The 18,674-nt window shown below is 37.7% G+C and overlaps 1 protein-coding gene across 5 annotated transcripts in view; it reads left to right on the top strand.

Moving 5' to 3' along the window:
- TMTC1 (transmembrane O-mannosyltransferase targeting cadherins 1) overlaps positions 1-18,674 on the top strand; it is a 285,978-nt gene that overhangs the window by 250,236 nt on the left and 17,068 nt on the right. For all 5 annotated transcript variants that reach the window (XM_077953180.1, XM_001101625.5, XM_015151352.3 and 2 more), the window contains 2 exons: positions 15,550-15,652; positions 17,652-17,787. In XM_077953180.1, the coding sequence (XP_077809306.1) occupies positions 15,550-15,652; positions 17,652-17,787 (239 nt within the window). The remainder of the gene's footprint in view (positions 1-15,549; positions 15,653-17,651; positions 17,788-18,674) is intronic.

Raw genomic sequence — 18,674 nt, 5'->3', positions numbered from 1 at the left:
ATTCTCTATCACTTTGGTACAGAATCTATCAAGAAAAATACGTGATATTTGCAGTTTTTATTACTACTTACTTGTAATATTTTTCTGAGGAATTGCTAGTGCTCTAAGATCTCTGAGCTCAGTATGGAGCCATTTGATAATCCTACAAATTCTGTTTTAACATCAGTTAGAATATTATAGAGACTCCTGAGACAGGCTCCTAAGAGAACACTTTTTATGGTATAAAACAGATGTGTTTTAATCCCCTCCTTCTTTTCAGTCGTGTCTGAATGATTTGATACCAGTTTTCAGAGTCTTAGATGCATGACCCCTGCTATGGAGAAACAGATATAAGTTGTCTTCTCTCTAAATAGATGATACAGTTTTGTTGACACACAGGGTGCCCTTGATAGACAGTAGATTCTGCTACCATAAAATTGCCAGATTATCTTTAAAACTCAAACTCAACATCTCTGCAACATGCCCAGCAGCATTCAATTGGCTTAAGGGTAATAAGTGATTTGCTACTATATGTCAGTTTTGTAGGGAGCAATTTGCATCAAAAATTTTTGGAGTCTCCAGCAAGAAGCAAAATTAGGACATTCTATGAATATTTAAGTGACAGAGAATATAAACCTAGTTTTTTTGGTCTTTCCCCCTGTAGGATAGGTGGGCTTTAGATTAAAAACCTCTGTCTGTGTTGGATGATTTTAATGCATGCTTTAGTACATTGTGTGAGCTAAAATGGTCATGGATGTGGTCTGTGCTATACACTGGCAGTCCTTAGCTGCCCTTGGCTTGTGTTGAAACAGACACAGGGACTGGCTGCATCAGTGTTGCTTTGTCTCACCTCACCCCAGCCCCTTCCTTTTCATGAGCCCCTCCCCCTGTCTCTGACTGGCTGCTTGTTTTGTATAACATGCTGGTTTCTGACCAAATGTTACTATATCAGAGAGGTCTTCTGAGATGACCCTTTGTAAATAGCAACCTTCCCCTGCCCATGATGTTCTCCACCACCGTGTCCTGCCTTACTTTCCCTATAGTATTTATCACCATCTAAAACACATTTATTTGTGTATGGGCTTTCTGCCACCATTAGAATATTTGACTCTATGAGAATGGCTATGTGTTTTAATCGTCTAAGCTCATTTTTAAAGCGATCAAGATGTTTAATGATGTTGAACTTTATTTTAGTTCCTTCTGTAGTATCTTTGCATTCAGCCTATTAACAAATTTTGTAGCAGATGGAAGTTTAATGTATACCTTTTCCTTAGTTATGTGTAAGAAGTGTCAGATGACTTATTTAAAATCGATTACTTGATAAATTTAATCTTTTGGGAACTGCAATGGCAAATTGCTATCAAGTTATTGCATTTCGCATAGTTGAAGTTGTGAACAATTGTTAAGAAAAACAAATGATGACTAGGATCATTATCTTTTCTTACATACAAAGGTTCCATCTTGTAGCACTTTCCTGTTCTACATGGGAATGTAAAATGCTGTGAGATCTAAGAATGTAACTGAAAGATTGAAAAGTTCTGTCTTCTGCCCCTTTGGGCAATTGATTTGAGCATGAACACAATGAAGCAGCTGTTGGGCATAACTCAGGACTGCCTTCCCCTCTGACTTTCAACATCCTATCTTCAAGTTTTGAACTATTTAGTCACAAAAGAGTGCATCAGATGTGCAAGAAAGGCACAAACTGTTAGAGAAAAACCCACCTAGCTTAACATTTTTTTAGTAGCAAACGAATTCGTTTCTTGGTTGCACAACTTTATTTAACAGCATCCTGGCATTTCAAACACCCGGAGTATATGAAATCAGTATTGACAAACCTTGGTCAATGTGTAACATACAGTGAAGCCATCCCCTTAGTCAAGCGACCTGTCCTTCATTGCCACCATCTGTCCCCATGCACGGCCCACATGGATTGTGGCTGTGGGTCAGTCTCATGCCAAAAAGCTCTTTCCTACACTCAGCTGAAATCACTCATTTTGCATGCAGTCTTTCAGAAGCTGGATGAAAGGATTCATTCTGTATTTACATCAGCCTGACATTCTGTATTTATGTCAGCCTGACATTTCTGATTTTCTAGGACTTTTTAGTTTTCTTGCTGCGGTACAGTGTATTGACTACCATTTCCAGCTCTTTCAGTTGGCAAACTTGATAACAGTTTTAGTGAAATAATTAGTTTATGTCTTTGATTTTTAAAATGTTGTGAAGATCGGTAGCAGTTAGGAAGCCCTGCGGCATATCTACAGAACCTTCTTTCCAGGTTGACCTTTATCTTATGCCAGACTCTTTGGGTAAAGTTATTCAAGCATTCGTTAATTTGTTGAATTATATTATCATCTAGCTCACCTCTCTCAGTCCTGTCTACAGGGATGTTTTGAGATGCATTTTCAGACACCTGTCAAAATCCTTCCCCTGATGTAAGGCTGTGAATCTATAATAAAAAAGATAACTAGGCTTATTTGGTATGCCTTGCTTTTATTATAAGCATGCTGCTGTCTGTTAACATCATTTCCCATCCTCAGTGCCAATAAAACCGTGAATGTAGGATTTGTCGACAACTAATATTGTGTTCCTTACTCTGTTGTAACCTGAAGGGAGAAATTTAATCTGTTTGCACAAAGTAGGGGATTTAACGAATTTGAAAAATAGATTAATGAGTTGAAAAGACATTATATGGTAGAACATATTAAGGCCATAATGGAGCCCAAGTTTTAAATGGATAGATAATAGGAAGTAAAGGTAAATATCAGAGGAGAGCGTTCTAAAACATCTGAGGAAGAAAATCTTGTGGAAAACACATGGTGTATTTTCGAAGAGGCTTTTATATGCATTCTGGTGTGAGTAGTTGAGAGCCTTGTTTGCAGAAGAAAGTAAGGGAATGGATAGACTATCATGGAAAAAGATTTTTATGGTACATAGGGACTGTCAGCACGTAAAGGTTGAAAGGAAAAGAAAAATAGAAACTTAAGAACTCCAGGTCAGAACACCTAAGAAACTGAGAAGATTTATGACCACTGATAGACATAGATAAGCCAGACAGAAGCAAGATTTTAAGAAAGAAATAAGATGAGTGTCAACATTGTTTCCAGTTAAACAAGTAATATAAATATATAAAGGAAAGTGTGAAAACTCAGAGAAAATGACGTACATCCTTTATTCATAATATAATACCTGGAGACAACAAATATTATCATTCTTTAATATTATGCATGTCTTTTAAATATATTTATGTGTTTCCATACTAATATTTATACACTGTTTGTATCCTGTTCTTTTCATTTGCCATTAAATTGTACATACTATTATATGTTTTTTCATGGTGCTGAATGACCTTCATAAATCCCACTTAAATGGCTGCTTACTGATTTATCAAACTGATTCACTGTAATATACGGCAAATATTTATTTCAAATGTTGGGATATTTGGATTCTTTTTTATTTTCTTTTGTGACATTGAACTTTTTCTTTCTTAGGGCTTTTTTAAAACAATGTTTTAAATCATTTCCTAATGATAAATTCCAGAAGAATTTCCTTATCAAAGAATATATTTCATGAGTCTTGAGACATGTTACCAAATTGCTTTCCAAAAGGGCAGTTCCAATTTACTCTGCCACCAGCAGTGTACAACCTTTAAGTTTTGAATGTTAGTGGAACATTTAAATGAAAATGGCATATGGACCAATGAGAGTGAAAGAGATCAGGGCTAGAAAAATAGACCTAGAACTTTACAAAAATGGAACCATATTGTAAGCAGATAATTTCCTCAAGGAGAAAATGAAGAATAGTGTAGGAAAAAGCCCTGAAAAATGTTTTTAACCTTCTCATTTTACATAAAAATATGTGGTACACAGAATTAAGTGGCTGCTTATGGTGATTCACTAACTTGCAGCAGGACCTGGAGTAACACCTGGTCTCTAAGCTCCTCACCTGCCACTCTTGCTCTAGATGACACTGGGACCCCATGAATAGGCTGTGGTCGTGGGCCACGTGGGTTAATGAGGTTAGGCATGGAATGGAGTGGAAAGGAAGAAGTGATAAAACAAACCCAGAAAGATGAGTTGTCATGGAAGCTAGGCACATAAAAATATCCAGAGGAAAGTTTGTGTTGACTGCATCAAAGAAGTCAAGAAAACTGAGAACAGAAGATAAACTCTTAGCTTTGAAGTCAGGGTGGTCTCTAACTTGCTATACTCTTTGTTCTCCATTAGCATTCAGAACTGGCTGGACTCCAGCTTCACAGATAGGATAGTAAACATTTATAAGCCCACAATCATTTTTCACCATCCTACTCTTACATGGATTATATAGCTTTGCATTACAGTAGCAGTAAAGGAAATGAAATTAACATTGTTTATGACTCTGGCCACTGTAAATTATTACTGGTCCCACGTTTATAGCCTATTGAAAAACTCAATTAATTACAATGATAACACTTAAAATAAAATATTTTTCCTTCATGTATTTTGAAATATGACTTTACCCAATGTGAGAGTGAAGAGAAAATTGGAACAATAAAACATAAGTTGGAACTCTGGATCAAATAAAAAGTCCTGGATCAGGTTCTCTCCTACAAATGCTATACTTGGGGTACATTCAGCCACACTGTCTGTGGGGCTAAGTCAACTTGGACGAAGACCCTAACTTAAGAATTTATTGATTTAATTATTGAGCACATATTTATTGAGCACCTAGATGCCACCAAGCACCAGAGTGCTGAAGCAGCAAGTTATGTATGTGGTTACCCTCATGGAGTGTTGTATAGAAGGGAAGGCTACCCCTAGGCAAAGATTTATAGCTCCCTCCCCAATGTCTAATGCAAGTGTAACAAATGTGCAAAGGGAAAGCACCAGCGAGCATGTTAAGGGGACATAACCTGATGTGGGAAGGGAATATATGGGGAGTGGGGATGGTTGCCAAAGGGGTGATCTTTAATCTGATATCTGAAGGACTGATAGATACAAACTGGGTGAAAATGAAAGGAAGAGCTTTCTTGTCAGAAGGAGTAGACCCTCTAAGGGCTCTGAGGTGAGGAACAGTATTGAGCTTACTTCTAATATGTGAACTTAAAATCATGAGATCTGTAAATTTGGAAAGGAGAGCTTTATTTCCTATAATGGATTGTAGCCTGCAGGCTGGCCACCTTTAGGCTGGAAAGCATAGCCTCCCACAGAAAGCAAAAGCAGGTGCTTTGAAGGGGGAAGGGCAAGACAGGAATTTATGCTGAATGGATTGGTTAAGTACACATGTTCAACAGATTATAGGAGGAACTGTGAATATATATGAAGGGGTTTCACATGCGTAGTAAGCAAACATGCATGTTACATACATCCCATGTGCACTTTGAGGTGGACACACAACATTTAAATGCAGAGGCATCCTATGCACGTTTCCATGGACCAGCTAGAAGCCGTCCACAGTCCGTGGTTTCTTTCTAGGAAGGAATGCTGGTCAGTTGCCCTGAGATCATAAAAAGGGAGGGGAGCCCTGCTGCACAATGAGATGGTTGGTTGAAATTAGCAGTGGAGCAAGTCTTTCAAAAGTGCTAGTTTCTATTCAACTCTTAGGAAAGAGAGTGTAATGGTGGTTAGCAAAGGAGTGGGTATAATGCTTGAGTGATCTTACCTCTCTGGTCATGGCTGGGAACTGAGTTTTTAAGGTTTCCCTGGGGTCTCCTTGGCCAGGAGGGGGTTTGTTGAGTCAGGTGGGGGACTTAGGACTTTATTTCTATTTCTGAAGTCGGAAGAAAGTCATGTACCTGGAAGCATAGAGAATAAAGGCAAAATGGCATGAGAAAAGTCTAAAGTATCAGGAAGCTGCAGTTATATGCAAATGCAGTTTTCACCTTTTTTTCTGGTTCCATGACTGCATTATGAGTAGTTGCTCACTCTTGTCACTCTTTCTCTTTATCATTTATTGTATTGTTCTTGATGTTCCTTCTTTAAAGTGGTCACTTCTTATTTGTGTAAATTGTCAGAGTAGTGTTGATTACACTCTGCTGGGAGATGAGAAAATCTAAGATTAGAAAACACCTTGTATTTCCTTGGTGGCAAAGAATGCCAGATTAATTGATTCATTTTAGTTGGATAGGAAAGGGAATTAGACATCAAATATTGATAGCATGTTTCTCATAAATGTTCATACTGATGACATATGGGTGGAGGAACTGTGGTAAAGAAAACGAAAGCAAAGAGGGTGAGAAAACAGGTGTTTCTTTATCTTTTGGGCTGCTGTGTCTTGAATAGTTTCTTGGAGAAGTCATTGACATGAGTTTAAAGATCTGTTAGTCTTTAATTTCCCAGGTTTGTAATTACTATTACAATATTACGTTTGTAATTATGATTACAACATTACAATGTAATACTATTTACTAATAAAGCCATTTGGCTAATAGGAAGATACTTTAAGACTCCGTGGCTTTAAATTATTGATCAGAGTGAAAGCACTTCTAGAAAATCAGCGCAGACACATGGTGACCCCGATGTCAGGGCACTGGCACCATTTTTTTTTCTATTGGCCCTTTACTGCTTTGGAATACCACTCTCTACACCTCTATACAGTAAGTACACATTGTTACAGGCCATCTGTCAATCTGTTTGCAAAGTGTTGACTGGAGACCCCCAGGGTCCATGAAGGTTTATGCGCTTTTCCTAATAGTACTAAGAAGTAATTTGCCTTTTCCCTGTCATGCTCTCATGAGTATACAGTAGTTTTCTAGCTTTTCTAGCAGCCACAGGATATATCCACAGTTATGAAAATGCTATTAAAATACTCTCTCCTTTGTCAACTAAATGTGTGTGTGAGGCCAGATTTTCTTTATATATTCCAACCAAATATATGTACATAAAACAGATTGAACACAGAAGCATATGAGAATCCAGCTGTCTTAAGTCAGACATTAAAGAGATATACAAAAATATAAACTAATGACACTATTCTCGCTATTTTTTTTGCTTTGAAAATAATTATTTTTATATAAATATATTATTTATGTTTACGTTTGTGATTAAGTAAACTAATTAGAAACATATTTTTAAAGTTTTTCAGCTTCTTTTCCAATGTAGGAAATATTGATATATGTAGTCCACATAAATGGAAAGTTCTTTGGAATTCTTGGTAACTTTTAGAGTTCAAAGACATTCTAAAATTAAGAAGGTTGATAATTTCTGCATTAAGCCAATGTCCATTTGTCATTTGAGTTCCTGGAACCTGAATTATAAAGTTTTCCAAACACACTATTTGGCTCAAGACAGTAAATTATAGTCAAAGGTCCTTTTTCGGGACATCTATTTTTCACTTTTCCTTTCTTGAGGTAAAAAGTGTACTATATTGGGTAATTATAGTATGTAAAAAGTGGGATGTTGATTGTGTTTTATCTCTCTTCCAAGGCCCATTTTATTTCCACCCCACTGAAAATGCTTTAAGTCTTGGAGAGGAGCCCATGGCTGCATGCTGCCCATTTTTAACTGCTGCCCTCGAAGGCCAGTTTCACACGATGGCTGGGGACTCTGGTGTACAGCAGACGGTATTAATATGTCACAACCATTCCCTGGGTCACAAATATTTTTAATTAAAGTTGTCCTATAAATACCTTACATTCATTTCCTCTGGAACTTACAAGTCAGTAGAGACTAGAAATGATCAGGCTTAGATCAGGACTTGTAGCCAGTTGAATTAAATGAAAGTGAGTGCTTGAAATTGAGCTTCAGTGATTAAATAATAATGCTATTTAAGATAAATGCATTACCCTTCCAGAGAAGGTGGAATTTACTTTAAACACCTATACAGTATTTTCTCCCTGGAGAAGTGTTTTTGTTTGTTTGTTTGTTTGTTTTTATGAGTAGAGTTGATCATTCCATGAAATTGATAGTCGAGTAAAATGAATAGAAAGACAGATCTTAAAGACATTTTCATAGAGCCTTGAAACTGCCACTGGGGTTACTGAAGGTATAGGGCTGTGATTCATTGCACTTGACACACTCAGTCTTTAAATCTCACTATTTCTTTGGATTTTGAAAATATCATTTCTAGTGGAAAATCAGCTCAGCTCATGGATGCAAAAATGAAAGAGAAGTTTTAGATGAAAAAGATAATCTCTTTGCCTGCTTTGGAGGAGCAAGAAAGTGGGGAAAAAAAGTAATATTAGATCCAGTAAAGCAGTAATTGCACTTAAAAACTGTTGTTTAGTGTTGCATTTGACTTCAGAAGCTGAGACTGTGAAGACATCAGTTGTATTCCTTTCAGGAAAAACACCTTCTAACTTAACTAGTTTGGTTATAAAGATGTTTTTCAGATCTCAGGTAGCCACAGATAGTTTTCAAGCACATCTGTGTTACACAGCTGCTGAAGTTAATAGCGACCAATGCCCTTGGGCATTTGGATCATGACAGGCATACAGTATCTAACCCCAGGTGTGGCTGCCACTCTTGGGTGCCTCCCGCATACCTTGTGCTTCTCCTCCCACAGCTACATTATTGCCGCCTCCTTGTCTGAATTCCACTCAGTGGTGAAGGCAGGGATTGTGTCTCTCACTCACTGTTCTGTTTCACTGTATACACGCATGGCACATGCATGGTGTTAAATTAAGTTTAGCTTGACACGGCTTCTGTCTCATGTTGATGTTGTCTTTCTCAGCTCTTTTGATTGAAAAACAGAGCCTCTTCTCCCTAAAGGAATAAATGCTCTTTAAAACCTTTTAATTACCATTTTGGCTAAATGAATTACTATTATTCTACAGTGACCTGTGATCATATTTTAATTACATGTTTTAAACCTTTGACATATTTGGCAGGCTTCTTTCCTTAAATCAAATTTCAAGTTGGTGATGAAGTCTTTTTGACCTCAACTAACTTAGGATTCTGCAGAGACCTTCTGCAGCATCCAAAAGAGAGTGTATGGACTTATTTGACAGGCTAAACTATGAGAAGCATTGTCAAATAAGTAATGTTTAGCCTTTGAGTTATATTTTTATGGATACATTATTAATATATGTTCCAAAATTATAAGAGATTGCTAAAATTCAGATATGTCTTGGTATGTTATCCATCATAATTATGGTTATTATATTAAATTATTATAGGCCACAGGAAAAAAAAATTTTTGTCAATTACATCTTTAACCATGACCATAGTGAACTTTTCCATAGTTAATTGCTTGTTTTCTAAAAGCTCTTGATAAAGAAGTCAAATCCTAGAATGGCGTGTCTTCAAGGAGGTTCACAGAAAGGATGAAAAGAGCCGTGACAAGCACTCTTGAATACAGGTTTCTGATAACTTAAAGATCACATTATTTGGACTAAGAATTCCCAAAACTCTAATGAAGAGACTGACTGGGTTATAACACTTCTAACCCAAGCAACACGAGAATTCACTGAATACCGAGAAAATACTTTCCCAGATTTTCATGCTAAATCAGCCAGCCAGCACTAAAATGTTTTAAGTATACAATTTAAATAAACTCCTATGGTCCAATTCAAATTACCTATGATGGCCCACGTAATAAACAGTGCTATACATCTGAATTGAAAAACAAAATTGGTATTTGAGAGGATATAAATTCAGCATTAAGCATATACTCATGAAAAGCCTAAATGACCACCTGGGTCCTTGCTAAGTCCTTCAAGCTTTCATTGTTAAAAGTTCTATATGCCATAACTCATCATAGGAGGCATAAGCTGATCCAGGTTACATTTTTAAAGTATTTATTGGTGTGGTGACTATTCTAAATTGCTAAAATGATTGACTAATATTTGGTTGGTCAAACTCATAATCCTGAGAAGACGATCAAAACTTCAGGTACATTTCTGCTACCTGATGGGCCATTTAAACATTTATAGAGAAACTTCATTCAACTGTCATTTTTAATGCATATTTTCTGGTTATATAAAAGCTTCCTCATACAAAAATCTGATGGCTATAATAGTAGCTAGAACATTATTAGAAAGTGTGTTTCCAGGCCGGGCGAGGTGGCTCAAGCCTGTAATCCCAGCACTTTGGAAGGCCGAGATGGGCGGATCATGGGGTCAGGAGATCGAGACCATCCTGGCTAGTGCGGTGAAACCCCGTCTCTACTAAAAAATACAAAAAACTAGCCAGGCGAGGTGGCGGCGCCTGTAGTCCCAGCTACTCAGGAGGCTGAGGCAGGAGAATGGCATGAACCCAGGAGGCGGAGCTTGCAGTGAGCTGAGATCCGGCCACTGCACTCCAGGCTGGGTGACAGAGCGAGACTCCGTCTCAGGAAAAAAAAAAAAAAAAAAAAAAAGAAAGTGTGTTTCCCTCATGGGACATTCCTAGAAAAATCTCTAGCAATAAAGGCACTTGTTTCACTGGACAAGTTGTAAAACAATTAAATAAGGTATTTCAGATACACTAGCATTAGGAAAAGGTAACTGAATCACCTAGATTGCCTTAGTCAAAAGTATTACAGTGGATACAGTGGATAATCAGATCCACTTCCGGGGGAAAATGTAAGTTGACCCTTCTAAAATAGTCACTAGAAGCCCTATACCCCTAATAACAAAACCTCATTTACCTTCTGCTCTGAAACTCTGATATGACTAAATGCCACAAGGCTTTAATACATCATGCCAAAGTATACTTTCACTAGATTAAAAAAAAAATAAATAAATAAAAGCTTTTCATGTTCAGTGACTGTGAACAATCAAACCTTTCATGGTCTAAAACCCAGAGATTGGATATTCTGAAAATGATATCAGAAAAAGACTGCCCTTGGCTGGGCACAGTGGCTCATACCTGTAATCCCAGTATTTGGGGAGGCCAAGGCGGGTGGATCACCTGAGGTCAGGAGTTCAAGACCAGCCTGGCCAACATGGTGAAACCCTGTCTCTGCTAAAAACACAAAAATTAGCCACTGGGTTTGGTGGTGGGTGCCTGTAATCCCAGCTAATTGGGAGGATGAGACAGGAGAATCACTTGAACCCAGGAGACGGAGGTTATAGTGAACTGAGATCCTGCCACTGCACTCCAGCCTGGGTGACAGAGCGAAACTCCATCTCAAAAAAAAAAAAAAAAAAAAAAGACTGCCCTTGCCACCCACACTACAGCAAAACTTTGGGAACTCAAAGCTTAGGTTCATAATCTCACAACTCAAAAGGGCCCTCCAGACTCTTTGAACTATACACGCATTAGAAACCTTAAGATACAGCTAACCAGGAAAGTTTCTCCCCAAAACAGATGGCCTCCTAGACATGGACAGCTTTCCCAAGATCACAGATCAAGACTTCTATGCTATCGTCAGGCTCTTACCTCTCTTAATTTTTTCCTTGCTTATGCCTCTATAAACAATAAAACTAAAAAGGGAGATTTGTGTACATCATGAGGTATAACTTTATTTGTAGAGCATTTTGCAGCCAGCCTTATACATTGACAGTCTTATGCCTGGATAGAAAAGAAAAAGGACCAATGTGAGCAAAATAATTTAATGGCATCTTTGTTCTTCTATAATCAATCAGAACCAGAACATTGGTTCATTCCTTTTAACCTACATCATAGGTTTAAAACAACATTGCCAGGGGGCCTTCACTCTTCTAGTGAAGCTTAAACATGGAGTTTCTTTAAACTCTTCTAGACATAATTCTTAGGCCCCTTTTCCCATAATTTAAAGGAGACAATGATTAAAATTTGTCCCTCATAATAGGCTCTATAACAGATTCTACTACAAAGACTGATTACACAACAGACATCTTTAAATTCTCTTGCTAAGGTTGTGCTGGATAATAAAATTACTCTAGATTGCCTACTGGATAAACAGTAAAAACTCTGTACTGTTACTGACACTATTTGTTACATGTAAATAAATACATTGAATATTACAGAGATTTGGTTGTAGGGTATTAATAAACAGACTGGTTAAAACAAGTAGACTCTTTGTCTGGCTCATTCTTTCATCTATTTCATTTTAGTTGGGTTGGTTCATGGAGATGCTGACTTAGGAGCATACTCCAAACTCTTGATATGATCCTGTTGATCATTATAATTGTCTCTCTGGCACACTATGTTCTCTCAAAAGTTTTAAATGGTTACATACTGCCATTTTTAAAATGTCAAATGATCTCTCTTTAATTGAGATGACAAAAACTAAAACAAAAAAAGGTGTTCTTATAAAGACATCATAACCAATAAATAATGTACTAGGACCAAAATCCTAAAATAATAGTAACTGAGAATGGCATTAAAAGCCTAATGGTCGCACTCACCTAAGTAAAATCATGACCAAAAGGAAGAAACTGTTAAACAAAATTAGGAGATGCCATTATTTTGGACTGAGTTCATACCATAGGCCCCAGCAGACCAGACCAAACCAAAATAGAGTCACTCCTGCTAAATGTGACATAATCAAACTAAAACTTAAAAAAAAAAAAAAAAAAAAAAATCCCAAACAGGTAAGTCCTAAAACAGGCCCAAGTTTTCTTTCTCCTCTCCTAAAAAACAAGAGATTCCAACACAGAGAGGTCCCCTCTACTCTCTTTCAAAAAAATAACCTAAAAGCCTGCTTCCCATCTTACAAAGCTCACTGTTCTGCTATTTCCCAGTAAGACTTAAGACCAAGTAAGTGCCTTTACGATAGTGGTAGAATGAAATTAATGCCTACAGTTTTGATTCACCTCTCAATTTTGAGGGGACCATTGTTAAATTTAGCGTAAAACTGCCTCCTTACATATTTTAAGCTTGGCCTCAAATTTTCTCTGTACATAGTAAACCGTAACCTAACTGGATGCATAAACAGACCACCTTGTACCTATTACTGTCTTACCAGTCAGCCAATCGAGACAGCCAGCTGTTCAAACTATGTTCAAGTAAGGCAAACACTGAGCTGTTACCAAGTCAGCCATTTCTGTACCTCACTTCCGTTTTCTGTAAGTTGCTTTCCTTTATCTGTCCATAAATCCTCCCTGACCACATGGCAGCGACAGAGTCTCTCTGGACCTGTTCTGGTTCAGGGGATTGCCCAATCTCTGAACACTATCTTGCTCAAATAAACTTCGTTACATTTAATTTGCCTAAAGTTTTACTTTTAACAATGGTGTTCATGAAATATTTGTCAAGGAAAGGTAGGGAGGGACGGGTTGGACGGTTGAACAGATGGACGAATACCCAAAAGTATAACTGTTTTTTTTTATGCCACAGCCATGTTTGTTTATTTCCAAAAATACTGCTTTTATTCAGGGCTCCCCAATTCCCTATTGGCCCACTGAAAACCTAGCTTCTATTCTCTGTCCCCATGTAGCTATGGATAAGTAAGGATAAAGACCAGCATGATAAACCAAAGTGCTGACCATGTACTAAGTTTCTTTCTAAGTGTTTCAAATGTTTTAATAGATTTAATCCTCAAAACAACCCTATAACATAAGTACGATTGTTATCCCTGATTTACAGTTGGGGCACATGGCGGGTAAGAAAGGTCACACAGACAGTAGATGGTGGGGCTTGGATTTGAATCCGTGCAGTCAAACCTTGGGAGCCTCGTTCTTAACCACTGTGTCATACTTCTATAGCCATTGCAGTAAATGCATGTAGAATGAATGGATACATGAATATATACCTTATGGTACTCTCTAGATGTTAATTTTCTCAGGTTGTTATATAATTTCTGTTCTGCTTGTCTTCATTACATACATACATACACACATACACACACACACACACACACACACACACAGAGCCAGTCCTTCAATGGACGAGCACTTCAGAAAGCTTTTCTTCTCTTCAATAGATTGAAAGGAAATATTTTGAGACTTTAATTCATCTTTAAATTTTTTGAATTTGACAATTTGTTGAGTTTGGCAATTAAAAAACCACACTTTTAGAGACATCGATGCTTATTTTTGCTGGAGTGGGGATGAAGTTTGACAAACCACACCTTGTTCTCTAATGTTACTTAAATGTAGGAACTCAAATAGCTGGCACTGGTCATTCTACAGAGTGTAAAGTATATGTTCCTCTCTGGGTCAGATCAGATTTGGGCTTCTTGGCTTATTGTTCAGCCCTCAATGTGAATATCTTACACTTAATCACAAGCTTAAGATGTCATGTCTCAGGAAATTGTTGTTCTACATTTGTTTGTCATATGTCTGGTTCAGTGCTCAGTAGGAGTAACTTAAGATAAGGTTGTGGAAAATGTCCATACTCGGGAGAGATATATATATATATAAAATATATATATATATATAAAAGCAGGCATGTGCTTTGTGCCAAATCATTTTATTTTACCTGACCTTCGCAGAAGTACTAGGAAAAGATGACATTGTTAACTTGTGGGTAAATAAGTCTTAGTATCTGGGAAGCTTTGATTAATTAATTATATTTCACCTTCTGTATTGTAAAAGTAAGTGTCACATAACAGTCTCTAATGGTTGTGAAAAATGTACCTGAAAATGCCAAGTGCAGTGGCTCACATCTGTAATCCCAACACTTTGGGATGCCAAGGCAGGCGGATCACTTGAGGCCAGGAGTTTGAGACCAGCCTGGCCAACATGACGAAACCCCATCTCTACTAAAAATACAAAAATTAGCTGGGCATGGTGGCACATCCCTGTAATCTCAGCTACTCAGGGAGCTGAGGTGGGAGGATTACCTGAGCCCAGGAGGCAGGAGTTGCAGTGAGCCGAGATCCCCCCACTGCACTCCAGCAAAGGTGACAGAGTGAGACTCTGTCTCAAAAAACAAGAAAGAAAGAGAGAAAGAGAGGGAGGGAGGGAGGGAAGGAAGGAAGGAAAGAAAGAAAAAGAACCTAAAAAGTAACTCAGAATTACCAAAGTTTGCTAAAGTGAATATTTAGACAAATAGAACACAAGGGCAATTAGAACTGGAGCCCTAGAATGAGAGATGTGGTGATCGACCTGAACCTTGCCACACAGTTTGGAGGTACGCCCTTGAGGGGACATATAATCCTGTTGGAGGGAACAGCTCAGAGGTGGAAAGCATGGAATGAGTATGGGAAGTAGCCACCAGTCTGGTGGGCTGTAGACACACTTCAAGTAGAGCCCTCCGCAACATCTGCATCAGCCTCCCCTCTCTACTTGCCTCAGAAACCTCCCCAAACAACGCGGTACAGTATAGGTTATAGATAAAAAGAGTGTCATCTATGCAAATGCAGCTAGAAAACAAATTCCCCAGACTGCCCTGCCTCCCAGCCACATTGCCACCTCGAAAAACATTCCACCCTTTTTGCATCCCCCGTTTTCATATGGAGAGTCACCGGGGTGAAGGGCATCCTAGTCAAACAACTATTTTCAGGCCTTTTTCACTAGTAGGCATGCATGTTGTACAGGTCCATATCCTTCCAAAGGTCCCATTTGAGACAACATCATCTTTTTTGCCCTAAGGGAACTAAATGCAGATATGAATTGTGGGTATTTTGTACACAGTTAATATTGCCTTTAATTCAAACAAAGTTCATAGTGCCTTATCTCAGTGCCTGTTGTATATTAGGTGCTTAGTAAGATTTTTTTTTCTTTGCTTTTCCTGCTCCTAATATTCAGTTTATTGCTGGTTTTAAAAAGCTTTCTCACTTATTTTGTTTGTTTGTTTCCTTTGAAAGGAGAGGTTTAAAGAAGCTGAAGAAATATACCAGGCTGGAATAAAGAACTGTCCAGACAGCTCAGATTTACACAACAACTATGGGGTTTTCTTAGTTGATACTGGTAAGTAAAATTAAAGAGAAACTGTACTGCTGAGATTAGCTAATACTGTTTATCCAGCAAAATGGAAGGCAAATAATCCTCAGAAGTAAAATTCCCTGGGCTTGGCAGGAAGCTCACACTACTGACAGTCATTGTACCTTGGGGCTGTCATTTCTCTGAATCTTCAAGCTCGATTCAGTAAAATCTGCCCATTCTTATACTCATTTCTCGACGGAAAACTCCCCAGGTAACAGGAAGTAGCCTTATGATTTAATGAGTCCCAGTCTTCTTTGAATATTATTTATGTATATTTATAAATCCATGGTGATGAAATGTTTCTCTATAATGATGCAGAACCTGCCTCTGAAATCAGTTGCTGGCAGATGGTAAATACTTTTCTATAACATATTTTTTAAAAGCCTCCAGAATTGTTCCATCATTCCTTCCTTGATTTACATTATAGAAACTGCATTATTAAAATTGATACGATGCTCTTATATGACAGGTGCTATGTAAAATACACTTACTTTATCTTACTTAATGCAGAACATTACTGGGCATGAAATCTCTTTTCTTTATGACTTACGTAGTGCCTCTATGCTGTTGGCATGCAACAAGTACATATAAATAATGAAATTATATTTCAACGTAAGGTCAAAGCACCACTTTGTTCCTGTTGATTACTAGACTAGCTGCCCTGCAGTAAAATTTAGTTTAATTAGTTTTTCAATATGCAGTGCTTAAAGGAGTTTTATTTTCAAGGATATTTGGAGCTCTCTTGTTTTACAGAATATACAATTTACATTCTGATACATCTAAGAAACTTATTTTTGCATGTGTAAAATTGTTGTGTAGTGCCACCTGCTGGTTCATTGGCCACATAACAATACATTGTCTTAAAAATATAAAAACCAGAAGAAACCTCTAGTTGGGCCGGTCTAATCCTCCTCCTTTTACTTCAACAACAGTCCCACCCCACTACACCCCTAAAAATGATAACACTCTGACCACCCTATAATAGTGAGCCTCTGCCTTCAGAGACAGAGGCTCCTAGGGACCTCCTAGTCAAACTTGTATTCAAACAGATACACTTGAAAAGATTTCTGTGTAGATAATAAACATTCCATTCTATTTAGAACTTCACAGTGTTCTAAAGTTTAGTCACTGAATATAGTTTCACCAGGAAGCTACTTTGAAGAAACCTATCAGACTGGAGGGCCTTCATTCTGGTTCTGGCCTTACTGTCACTTGCCTTGGGATCTTTATCAAGTCTGTGAATATCTTTGCACTTTAGTGTCTGTATCTGTAAAGTGTAAATTTTTTGTATGTAGTTTTTTAAATATCTCTTAAATCCTGATAAACAGCTAAACAGTATCAAAAGGCAAACTACCTGCGAAAACCATACAAACAAAAGTATTTAAAAATATATAATGCATTGGACAAGTGCATGGTGGCATTTTTATGTTGGAAGTCTTATTAATTAAGTACCATTCAAATGAAAGTGCATGATTTTAAAAGAGATTTTCACTGTAGAGCTGATATGTGTTATTTAAAGCAATGCTTCAATTGCTATGTTGCAGTATAGTTCATTGACACAGACCCTTAGAAATTGCTTCTAGACAGTTTTATTTCTATGGTAGCCTGTTCTATTTTTTATATAATGAGGGCCAGTTATATCTTGGATAAATAACAATCATTAATAATCTGAAGACATCCTATTAGCAAGAGCAATGACCAGAAAAATTTCGACTAAAATAATATATATAATTAAAAGAATAGGTTTTAGTTTTTACTGCTTTTTTTGTTAATTTTTTTGGAAGTATGAATGAACAGTGAAATGGTTCAAAGTTAGGCAGTGGCCAGGATGAGAAGCTAAAATGCAAGCTAATTTGCATATTGAATAATTTTGGTATAACTCTGTAATAATGAGAAAGAATTGTAAGTCAGAAGAGAAAGTGAAAAGTTCGTATCTTTTATAAAAAGACATGTTCTGCTCTTACCAACCTATCACTGGTTACAGGCTTACCAGAAAAGGCGGTGGCCCATTACCAACAGGCCATCAAACTTAGCCCCAGTCATCACGTGGCCATGGTGAACTTAGGAAGACTCTACAGGTCACTGGGAGAGAACAGCATGGCTGAAGAATGGTACAAACGGTAAAGTTCCCTTTCTTAGCTTTATAAGTTGGCCAGGAACCTCAGCAATCGCTCATCAGCTTCTTAGTTAATGGGAATAAGTGTGCTGTCAGAATACTAGCAAATTTTGCCAATTCGGGTGATACAAATTCTTATCTCCAAAGGAAGCAACCACAACAATATAAATGGGATCATAATTCATGACTTTGGCTTGCTGATTAGACTATAGTGCTGAACCAAGGTTGAAATTTAATTCCCACTTTAGTCAGTTTGTTGTTTTCTGAAGCCATGGATTACAACCTCAATCATAAATAACAATTTAAAAAATGAGAATACATGAAAAACTATGCACACATGAGAACAAATTCATCATATAATTAATGGGAAAGACCCCTGGGGCTCAGTTTCCCTATTGATAGGTCGATAAGACAATCTTACGTTCCAAGTATGGCGTCATGATCATTTTGTAAAAACCTTGTTCTTGGCCAGGCGTGGTGGCTCACGCCTGTAATCCCAGCACTTTGGGAGGCCAAGAAGGTCGAATCACCTGAGGTCAGGTGTTCAAGACCAACTTGGCCAACATGATGAAACCTCGTCTCTATTAAAAGTACAAAAATTAGCCGGGCGTGATGGCAGGCACCTGTAATCCCTGATACTTAGGAGGCTGAGGCAGGAGAATTGCTTGAACCCGGGAGGTAGAGGTTGCAGTGAGCCAAGATTGTGCCACTGCACTCCAGCCTGGCTGATAGAGTGACACTCTGTCTCAAAAAAAAAAGAAAAAAAAAAAAGAAAGAAAAGAAAAAGCCAAAAACCTTGTTCTTGATATAAAAACAAAGACCATATTGGAGCAGAGGTTCAAACCATGGACAGTCATCCCTAAATCTAAGCCTAGATATTTGAAAATGTAC

The sequence above is a fragment of the Macaca mulatta genome, chromosome 11, assembly GCF_049350105.2.
Source record: "Macaca mulatta isolate MMU2019108-1 chromosome 11, T2T-MMU8v2.0, whole genome shotgun sequence".
In the NCBI taxonomy this organism is placed as follows: Eukaryota; Metazoa; Chordata; class Mammalia; order Primates; family Cercopithecidae; genus Macaca; species Macaca mulatta.
Note: the sequence above shows the minus strand (reverse complement) of the source record. Positions and strands in the feature narration are given on the sequence as shown.